At 42.4% G+C, this 11,063-nt stretch overlaps 1 protein-coding gene across 1 annotated transcript in view; it reads right to left on the bottom strand.

The window, feature by feature from the left end:
* LOC116217321 (uromodulin-like 1) overlaps positions 1 to 4,353 on the bottom strand; it is a 20,624-nt gene extending 16,271 nt beyond the window's left edge. The window contains exons 1-4 of the mRNA XM_031556346.1: positions 4,224 to 4,353; positions 3,368 to 3,487; positions 1,385 to 1,639; positions 863 to 975 (exon numbers count right to left, since the gene is read on the bottom strand). Coding sequence (XP_031412206.1) covers positions 863 to 975; positions 1,385 to 1,639; positions 3,368 to 3,485 — 486 coding nt within the window. The 5' untranslated portion in view covers positions 3,486 to 3,487; positions 4,224 to 4,353. The remainder of the gene's footprint in view (positions 1 to 862; positions 976 to 1,384; positions 1,640 to 3,367; positions 3,488 to 4,223) is intronic.
* Between the last annotated feature and the right edge of the window lie 6,710 nt (positions 4,354 to 11,063).

Here is an 11,063-nt window from a genome sequence, read left to right as displayed (position 1 = left end):
AAAAGAGGAGAGAGGAAAGAGAGAAGGGGATACCGTGCTCCCAGTGGAGAAAAAACAACACAGACAGACATTATTGCCTTTCCTTCCCAACTGTGCAATTCCGATTATGTGATTATGTCTGAGTCAGCCTCAGAAGAGATGCACTAAAAAAAAATGCTCCTGTGCAACAAAAACGAGCACTATGGAAAATAAAACTACATCAAGAGGTTAGACTTGAAATTTCTCATGAGTAAACAACTCTTCTGGATCTTCTGGACTGTCTTTGGAAATACAGCTCCACTGTTGATGCTCCTTTTTTTCCCCTCAGATTTATATTGACATATGTTTATGGTTTCAGAAGCTGAGCACTGGAAACAGAGCTGATGACTGAGGCCTCCTTGGTGGCTTACTATACCTGAGCATTGATAATGGCTGCATGTACACATACAGTGAATGGGGCTGGAGAAGAAAGCCTGACTCAGTCACTTTTCCTTAAAGAAAACTTTGCAAGCAGCCCAACACTTACTGAGAAGACAGCACTGAAACAAATGCCAGCATTGTCATTTCAATAATCCATTAAAAGCCTCAAGTCAATTTAGTGAGAGTTTACTGCTAAATATCCAAGAAAAGGAGTCCTTGTGGTATGCCTGGATTTTTAATTCCTTTACTCTTCTGTAAGGGAAAATTCTTGTCTCCACTGCTAATAAGACCAAGGATTTGATCTCTTTCGTCAGTTGGATTTTGTGTTAATTACAAAGAAAGGTCATAGGAAACAATATTATGGTTTCCAAGGGTTATTTCAGCTGGGCACAAAATCCTTCATTATCTTAAATAAATTCTAAATTGAAAAAATATATTTTACCCGGAGATATTTTAACATTACCTCCGCAAGCAGCAGCCTTGAAAATTCTTCATATGCTGAGCTGCTGGGATCATGGAGATCTTCGGTGAAGTTGTAGTTGAGAATCCTCATAGTAACACCAAATATCTTAGCCTCTGTCGTACACAACATGAAAACGCAAAACGACAAATCAGAGGAGAAGATGATTCAGGCAAAATGGATGCACTCAGACCAAAATATGAAATGCAGAGAGTCCACAAGAACATGGTGTCAGTCAGCAAACCTAATTTGGGCATGGACTGGGTAAATTGATTAAATCTGGAAATGAATTTCAGGTGGTTTTTAAGCCCAAATATATACCTGAGTGTGCAGGTATTAAGAGAAATATAGCTGGATAAAAAATACTGGTATTCAAAAGAAGTTCATTCACCTCCTTATATTTTGTTTGCTTTTGTTGGAAAGTGAGAGTTTGGGATTGAACCAAGAAAATAAAGCCAGTATTCTGCTATAGCCTCCCATGCACTTACATTAGGCCCATAAAGATATATTTAAGGATCTATTCACCTGTTTTAACATTTTGATGGGAGAGGATGGATTTTCCACAACTTTTGTAGCTGATCTCTATTGAATACATCACACCTGCTTCCAGTCCAGATACACTCATTTTCACTTCATCTGCTTTCATGTTTTTTACAATCTTTTTGTCCCTGAATACTTGGACTTGGAAAGTATGGTTTAGAGTAGATGCGACACTCCAGGACATTTCAAAGCTGTTGCTGGTAACACTGAAGATTCGATGGTTTGTAATTGCAGAGGGATCTATCCCAGGAAGAGACAACACATCAAAAACGACATTTAATCATTAAAACGCTACTATCCTAAATCCATTATACACAAGCACTTTTACAGTCAATAGGGGAAGCTCCTCTTTACATCATGTTAAGACAGTACCTTTCACAGTACAAAGTTCACTCATCCATGAACCATCCCACTAGAGTGATTAATTGCTGGATGTTTATTGTTTTTATTTCCCTTCACCATACATATTTGTGTTGAATCAATAGTAACACTAATAATCAGGCAGACTGCTACAGGTTCCAGCAGAAGAAACAAGTTTGTAAGAGTGAATCTGTGTACTCTACGTGAGTTTACATCTGCTTTGCTTGTCACTTAAATCATCAAATTGCACCTCCTCAGGCAAAGGTTGTCTTGATTTATGCCTGGAAAAACATCACTGTCTGCAGCTTTTACAAGCTGGGAGTGAAGCAGGAACATGTATTTTACCTGTTTATGTCATGCTAGTCCAATGCCATCACCATCATGTCAAGGGGAAAGGACAGGGCCCTTCAGAGGTGATTCCTCTCCTTCAAGTAGTAGGAGGTATCTAAATGAGGCAGGGTGAACTGCCCTCTAGCAGAGCCCTTCTGCCTCCACTAACTAGAGGGAGAGCTGAGATGACAGTGTTAGACTGGACACATTTCCCATAAACAGACAGGGTCAAGTTGGTCAAATATCAGCCCACACGCTAAACTGGAGACTACAGTATGCTGCTGCCACAGCATCTGTTCCTTCATGCTAATGGTTATCTTAAGGAAAATAGGTTGTTTTCTTCAGCTATTATAGTGGGACATCATTGTTGTCAGGTCTCTGAGTCAGGGGGCTGCCAAAAATCCACAAGGTGATGCCTCCCTCCTCTAGAGGGACTTCAGTCAAACTTCTTTAGCTACATCTCAGATCATCTAGAAGCTGCAGAGATGAAGATCAAGAAAACCTGGCCTGTCTCTGTGAACAAGGCAAAGAACCACTGACAGCTATTTCCTCCCGCAAGAAGAACAGGATGTTGTTAAAAAAAGATTGTGACCACTCTCATTTGAAAGGACCCAAGTCACTGATATAAAGATAAATCTTTCAGGCTTTGTTTTCATCATAGTCCCCCAGACAGCCTTAATGTATAGCGGGGAGTGTTCACAAACACTAACTCCAGTGTGGATGTGGAAAGCTTCCCTGACCCATTTCCATGGACTGTGTCCCAAGGTCTTTGGCCAGGAGGAACTCCTGCACTGGTAGCAGGACAAGCACCTCCATCCTCCACCTCTATACAGTATAAGCTCAGGACATGTATTCAGTAGGGCCCAGCGATAAGTGTGCCAGCCTTCCACTGCCTTTGCTGGTATGCTTCCTCATGCTGCAGGATTTGGATTATCCAGACCAAGTCCCATGATGGGTCCTGCCAGTGGACAGCTTGCCAAGCGTCAGTGGCTCAGTGAGCTCAGCGTAGTCACCTCCTCTTTCCAGGAGGCCAATCCCCCTAATCAGTCAGGAGGTTAATAGTGGGGCTACTCCAGGGGTCAGTTCATAGCACCACAGCTCCTGCTCTGTATCTCCCACTGAGAGATCCTTTCTCATTTCTACTCTGTAGGAAGAGATTCACTCCAAAACTACCACTATTTTTGTGAACGCCCTCCTGTAACCAGCTCCAGAAAAAAGGGATCACAGAGTGCCTGAGTTAAAGCAAGGCAATGTTCATTCAAATCCAAAATCACTTACAGCATCCAGCATCGGTAGATTGGTTAGTCATGGATAAGAGACTTGAATTACTTATCGATGAAGAGCTACTGGTGATGTTAAGGGGACCCAACTCTGAGCTTGGAGAGGATGCTGCCATGCCTACGGGGGAAACAGCATTATCAAAGGGTTAAAGCATTCCTAACAAAGGAAATCTAAAGTAATATCATTTGCACTTCCAGCAGCTGAAAAACAGCAATAGAAATATTATAAATAGAAATTAAAATAAACAGATTTTCATATCACATAAGGATAAATCAATACATTATCTTAATTTTTAAAAGGATTGCAAAATTGTCTTCTAACTAAATCATTGAATCTGCAAATGCTTACTTATTCCATTATCTTTAAGCCTGTTAGCAGGCCTATTGGTGTCTGTGCATGCCTATGTATTTTTCTGGAAAGAATTATTTCTCACATTGCCCAACTCCAGCTGCTTCCAGCAAAGGACTCAGGAACAAAGCAGCAGCTGAAGATGGGGTTGTATCATGCCAGAGTCCAGGCTGCAGTCACATAAAATGGGAAGGAGACTTCAAGTGCAAGTAAAGTCACTAAACGTAGCTGCCGATGGCGCTGGGGAGGTGTACTGACAATGAATGACACATTGTCAGGGCCTGAAGCCAGACACTTTGTCAGGTGAGAAAGGATAGCTGAGGGTGAGGTATGAGAAACAGCCTGGATCTTGGAACTAAGTACACTGCATTTCATCAGACACAGCCAGCAAGATGGCTCATGCAGCACCTCCTGCCAACAGTAGTGGCCCTGTGTGATCCAGAAGCAGGTGGTTCCTGCAGAAAGCATTCTCAGTATTTCCCAAGGTGAGACCTATTTTTCTTACCATCTTTTCTTGTGCTCAGCTGGAGAGGGCTGGCATATGCTTCTTGGTGCTCAGGGCTGCAGCTGTAATAACCCTCCAGATTTATACAGGAATTTTGCTCAGGGCAAGCATTGAATTCTGCATAGGAACATTCATCAACATCTAGGAAGAAGAATACAGCTTACACAGATACTGATAGCAGCATCAAGGCTGATCTCCTCTGAATACGACAAATTCAGTGTAAATCTGTAGTAACTCCTGATACAATTTCAGATTTATATCTATGCAATTAAATGTGAATTTGAGGGACATAGTCCGTGGGCATGTTGGAGATGGGCTGATGATTGGACTAGATGATCTTCATGGTCTTTTCCAACCTTAATGATTCTATGAAATCAGAATGCTGCCTTTTCCTGAAATTAGTCCCCCATTCACTTATAAGCCCACCACTTTTTACTCAGCGTGTTTGGATTAAGATAATAGTTAGTGCCAGTTCTTTCTCATAGTTTCAGGGTGTCATTCAAACCGGAGTGAAGTCAGTGATAGAGGAAGAAAATCTGCCCAGAGATCACACTGAAAGCTGGACTGAGTCAGTACAGAATAAGAACTAATGACAAACAGTATTTATGGATGCGTGTCAGGGGTGAAGATGTTCAGATAATTATGCAATAATAAAACACATCTAAATACTTATGTAATGCTCAAAGGAGTAGATTAATCAACAGCAGTAATTAGCAGACCACAAATACTCCTTATTTAATGGAGTGTATCTGCTTCCCAAGAACAATGCAAACACTTAAGAGACTGCTTAATACAATTAATGTTTGTGCTACAAACATGAGTACTTGAATACCTATTAAGAGGAAAAAAAAAAAAAAATGATCATGCCCTCCAAACTATTCACTCCAAAATTAACTACAAGTCTATCTTCACCCTATAATATGTGGTTTCAGTAATCTTTGCAAAGTTTACAAGATTCACTATGACTGTAAAGCCATGGATTCAGGTTGGATATTAGGAAAAATTTCTTCTCAGAAAGAATGGTGAGGCAGTGGCACGGGCTGCCGAGGGAGCTGGTGGAATCACTGTCCCTGGAGGTGTTCAAGAGCCGTGTGGATGTGGCACTGAGGGACATGAGCACTGGGCATGGTGAGGATGAGCTGATGGTTGGACTAGGTGACCTTAGTGATCTTTTCCAACCTTAATAATTCTGTGATTCTATAACTGATAGTAATACAGTCAAAATCCCAAGTGGAATGAAACTCCTTGAAAAGGCTTCCCCCAGGGCCAGGATTATAATAAATAACCTTTCACATCTGTGTCAATCACTTCATACACGCGCTTAACCATGTTCTTCAAGGAAGAAGAAACCTCTGCTAGTGGAGCTGGTTGATGCAGTCCAATCAGAACTTGAGAGGCCACTGTCCCAGCATACATTTCTGCATAGTTACTCTGGATATGGTGCACAGAGGTATTCAAGGGTTGTAATGCACCAGTAATCTGGAAAATACGTGAACAAACCTTCATCAGTACAAATGTATGCCAGTGAGGCACAACCTATGCAATGATCATCATCAGAAACTGAGTGTAAAAAGCACCAATTCAGTAAATTCAGGACAGCAGCAATATTTAGGTCTGTATTTGAGCAACGTGAGCTCTTCTAATTGTCACATTTTACAAAAGCATCATGCCCCTGCAGATCACGAAATCCAGACCCAGTCTGTCATAAACCCAAAGCTAAGCTGAGCTGGAGCTGCAGCACAGACTGCTTAGACAGGAAGAAAACTGTTTCAGAACACGAAAGCTTTCTCTGCTCCTTGGCAAAGACCTGAAAAATTTACTTAAGGAGCTACTAGATCAATTTTACTTAAGCTCCACGAAGATGAGGCTGACATCTTGGCCCAAACTATAGGGGGAGCAGCTGGCAAGGTGGTGTCCAGCTCATGGGACCATGGGCTCCTTCCTGGACTGAAGTAAGTGGTTATCAGCAAGTAACAAATGCGTGGACACGATGAGCAACGCTTGTGTTCATACATACCATGGAATGCAAAAGGCGTGAATGATTCAGAAGGTGGAAATCCACTCTAATTAATTCATTAAAATCCATTTTCACCAGGACTGTCACGTTGTACCAGAACATCCTTTCTGAAGTGTACAGAACAAAACAGCCAAGTCATCCGAGATGTGATGCCATAGAAAGCTACAGAGCTGTAGGAAGGCTCTGAGAAACCAAAGCAAGCTTTAACTTTGAGATTACCAAGGGTCCACGTGCAGCCATCGACTTCTGCTCCAAGTATGCTGCAGGCAAAAGTGCCAGCTGAGGAGGAGAAGCCATGCAAGGTCCAATAGACCCATAGCACACCCTGTTCAGCCCCACAGGCACGAGCACAGAAACCAAATTTCCTGGAGTTGACCCAAGGCAGATTCCCATGTTTGCTTTATGAAGAGCTATGGTAACAGTTGTTCTGCCCACTCCCACCCTCAGAAGGAAAAATTAAGCACATTTCTATTACAAGTAGTCTTGAATTTATCAGTAACATACCCTCTGGCTTTGGATTCACACAGACTGCTCCCTTGGATGAGTTGCAGCATTTTTTCAGCCCTGGACATTCAGCATCGAACGTGCAAGAATAATCAGATGTTTCCATATTCTCCATTGGACAAATACCAGGTCTTGAGGCAAATACACTGGACCTGTTGAGCACTAAGGAACAAAAACACTTCTGAGGATAAAAATATAGAAAATTGTTTCCATAAAACTGCTGTTTAAATTATAGCAAACATGTCATCTCACATTTTAGAAATGTGTCTGTCTGTTAAGAGATTTTCATGAGGAAAAAACAGCAGTCTAAATGCCATTATTTCCTTTAAAGGATGTAAAAATATTCAGAATTTTTGAACTGATAATTTTCCATTAATGATAATGTATAGACAGACAGACAGAAAGAAAGATAGATTCTAATTGTGGAGAAATTGGAGCACTACAGGACAGAAAACACACTCAGTGCCAGCCATGACTAATCCAAATAATACATAATGATCAAAGTGAACAGGTAGTGTCTATGCTAGAAATCTGGAGTTTTCATTTAACCATTTCCGTTCATTTGGCTCTAACAAATTGTTGATCCTACAAACTCTTGATTAATTTATCAGGTAATTAAAATCAGCTTGGAGAAAAATGAGAACTATTCTCCCAGTAGGAGAAGGCTGCAGTTCAGCAAAACCAGTTTTGACATAGTAAAGTCCATAGTAAATGAAAGGTCTGTAGCAAATTACAGATCCATCATGGATGCCATTTCTGTGGGTTTTCAATTTGTTATCTGGATGCTCTGAATAAAAGTAAATCTGAGGTTTCCAAGAAGTAGAAGGGAATACTGAACTATGCCTTATGGCCTCAGCAAAATAAGCTTCTTAAATAAGCAAATGATGTTGATTAGTCAAGTTTTAGACTAAATCTCTGACACTTGCTGCTATGTGCCCATGCCAGGTTCCCTTCTCAGCAAATCGTGGTAGACTGAAGCCTATTGCATACGGAGAGCTTCGACTTTGAAGTCCACTCCAGAACAGATCTCATTTTTAGCACTCGAAATCCCCAGTTCAATCTCCAGTCAAGGGATAAAGCTCAAAATACACCACACAAAACTCAACATGTATAATTTTCAGCCATTTCTGCAACGGGGCTTATAGTTGTATTTGCATAAATAGTCCATTACAACCAATGATTTGAATCTGTGTTTTTTTGGGGTCCCATAATACACTTCTCAAGGATAATTAAGAAAAACAAACATCATTTAATGACAAGAATCCACATCTCTGAGGAAAAACCTGCCAAAGCCCACAAATTGAGAAGAGTGTAGGCACTGAGCAGAGATCTTTTGGAAGTTCAGAGGCTAAGTGAATGTGTATTTTAAAGATTTGTATGCAGCATATATGGGAAAGCACCTTTCCACACCTTTATATTGCACGTGTATACTTTGCATGCACACCATCAGTGAACACAGACTTTACTGGGGCTGTGAGTAGCATTTAAGTAGAGCCGGTGTTTGATCCCCAACATCTTTGGGCAGCAGTTAAGGAAATTCTATCCTGTGCAATCTGACCCAAGTTTCCTCTGTGTCCGGCAAGTCTACTAGTCCTATTCTACTTCCCAGAATGGACCAGGACCCTCTGCTGACTCTGGGTCACAAGCTTTTCCCCCAAGAGGATCCTACTGCTAGAAAGCCTCCGCCTGATTTCAGCTGTAGTTTGAACAGGTTTGAGGTTCAAAGCAGCATCTTCCACCGAGGTCCTCTTCTGCAATATTGAATCGTGATATAAACCATGGGTATCCAATTGTTTGGCTTGCTTGGGCTGCAATGAGTGAATGGAATTATCTTGGGCCACATGTAAAATATATAATATAGTTAATTTTTATTTTTAAATATATATTCTATATATTTCTTAAAACATAAAAAAAAAAAAAGACAATAAACACCTAAAACTAATGGGTTGGACATGTACGGTGTAAGCAATCTAGTGGGTCACATGCAATTTCAGAAATCATTGCTGAGTTCTGGCTGGGTGCCACTCAAGCCATTTACCTAAAAACTAAAGGCCATCATTTTCTCATCAGCGAAAACAAGGATGGATTCACATCACATTTCCACCTAATTGCAACTGACTCACTTTGCAAATTTGATTTGCACTTTCCCTTCAATCAGCTCAGGGATGGTAACCCAGAGCTATGCCATCCACTAAGCTGGGGGAGTAACCTGGCCAAATGGTCCATCAGTCAGAAAACAGATAGGCTTTCCTCCCTCATTTTCTGCATAAACATGCATCCAAGGTTTAGTAACTGAAATCACCAGCCTGTGCCCAGGAGAGCTGCAGGCATGTCCCAGGCAGTGTGGGTGCTGCGCAACACTGCTGGCTCAGCCATAGCCTCCATCTAGCCCTCTCTCCACACAGATGTCACACAGAGAGCTGGGGACCAAAACACTGCATTCCTCTCAGGCATCAAAGGGGGGAGACAGATATATGATGCTCCAGAAGAAGCTCCTGACAAAGTCTGCTGCAAAGATACCTCTGTACCTGTCACTAGTGAGGCTGCACCTTGAGTACTATGTTCAGTTTTGGGCCCCTCGCTGTAAGAAAAGTATTAAGGGCCTGGAACGTGTCCAGAGAAGGGCAATGAAGCTGTGAGGGGTTTGGAGGGGGCTGATGGAGAGCAGCTGAAGGAACTGGGATTGTTCAGTCTGGAGAAGAGGAGGCTCGGGGGAGACTTTATCGCTCTCTATAACCACCTGAATGAAAGGAGGTCATGGTGAGGTGGAGGTCAGCCTCTTCTCACAGGTAACAGTAACAGGACAAGAGGGAATGGCCTCCAGTTGTGCCAGGGGAGGTTCAGGTTGGATATCAGGAAATGTTTATTCTCTGAAAGAGTGGTGAGGCATTGGCTCAGGCTGCCCAGGGAGGTGGTGGAATCACCATCCCTGGAAGTTTTAAATATGAGATGTGGTACTGAGGGATGTGGTTAGTGACCATGGAGGTGATGGGCCAGTGGTTGGATGAGGTGATCTTAGTGATCTTTTCCAACCTTAATGATTCTATGACAGATAGACCAATGGTTCTCATCATGCAACCTTGTTTTGGGCATCTTTGAACCTTGCTAGGCTTTACCTGCTCAGATGGATGTTGTCCATCCTGATTGCCTATCCAGGGCTTAAGTAGGGCAGCATCTGAGCATGCAAATACACCAGCTCAGAATCTGATAAATGCCCTTTCCTATGAAAAACTACAACATATTTACCAGAACACACTCATGATGGAGGAAATTTGGCCAGGACACAACTGTGGGATAATGTGAGAGCATGCCATTGAATCTCAGTGCTTTGGCACCTTCCCACCCTGGGGGTATGTTGCAGCATTGCCTGCATGCAGTGACACTCCTGTCCTATAGGTTTCTGGTGGCAGTACAGGGCAGGGCCACGCCACAGCTCTCTCTGCCCAAGTGACACCCAGCATGCAGACATGTGCATACAGGTCTGAAAGATCCAAGCCCCACAGGAGAGCTACCTGGATGCCTGAAATGAATGGGTTTTTGGCTTTACAGCTGTTTCCTGAAAGTTTGGGGAACCTCGAGATCTACTTGGTGACTGGGCACCACTCACTGTCACCATCAAGGGCAGCAGGCTTCACATTCCATACTGTGCTGAAGGCAGCACTGAGTGCTCTAGGGATAAAAATAATTAAGTGAAAAACAGGAATCACATACTGAGTGTCTCAGTGTGGGAACTCAATGATGAGATCCAAGCCTTGCTGCAGCTGCAAAAGGCAGATAGCGTCCTTCCCCTCCTACTGCAGGGTGAAAATAATGTGCTGTCTGGGCATCACCCTGGGATTCACCTCAGGAGGTGATAAATAATTCTCTGCTCAGAAAGATGCTTAGCTGAGCACTGATCCACACGATGAACCAAGAGCTCTGCTGAGATACTCTTTAGGGGGATTCTGCTGCCCTTGGAAATATGGTCCTCGGGGCAAGGCAGCAGGTCAGGGAACGAAGAGGGTTATTTGTCTGCATGCACAGGCAAAAGGAGAGGAAACAATGGCTGTTTTCATCTAATTCTAATTTTAGAATTCTAGCACTTCCTCACTTTTAGACACTTGGTTTTAGAAATAAATGAAGCAGTTTCTGTGCATGCATGCCAATGTCTAATACTATCCTAACAGACTGATGGGCAGTTAAAGAGAATTACCAGACTGACTTGAGTAGTGATTAAGTTATTTTTGCCCCAACAGTAAAGAAATAAGAAAGCAGAGCTTGCCATATCCCAGGCAGGAGTAAATGTTTCCTTCTGGAAAGAAAATGCTGGGGGCAGCCAG

The sequence above is a fragment of the Meleagris gallopavo genome, chromosome 1, assembly GCF_000146605.3.
Source record: "Meleagris gallopavo isolate NT-WF06-2002-E0010 breed Aviagen turkey brand Nicholas breeding stock chromosome 1, Turkey_5.1, whole genome shotgun sequence".
NCBI lineage: Eukaryota > Metazoa > Chordata > Aves > Galliformes > Phasianidae > Meleagris > Meleagris gallopavo.
The sequence above is the reverse complement of the archived record's forward strand: the minus strand, read 5'-3'. Positions and strand labels throughout refer to the sequence as shown.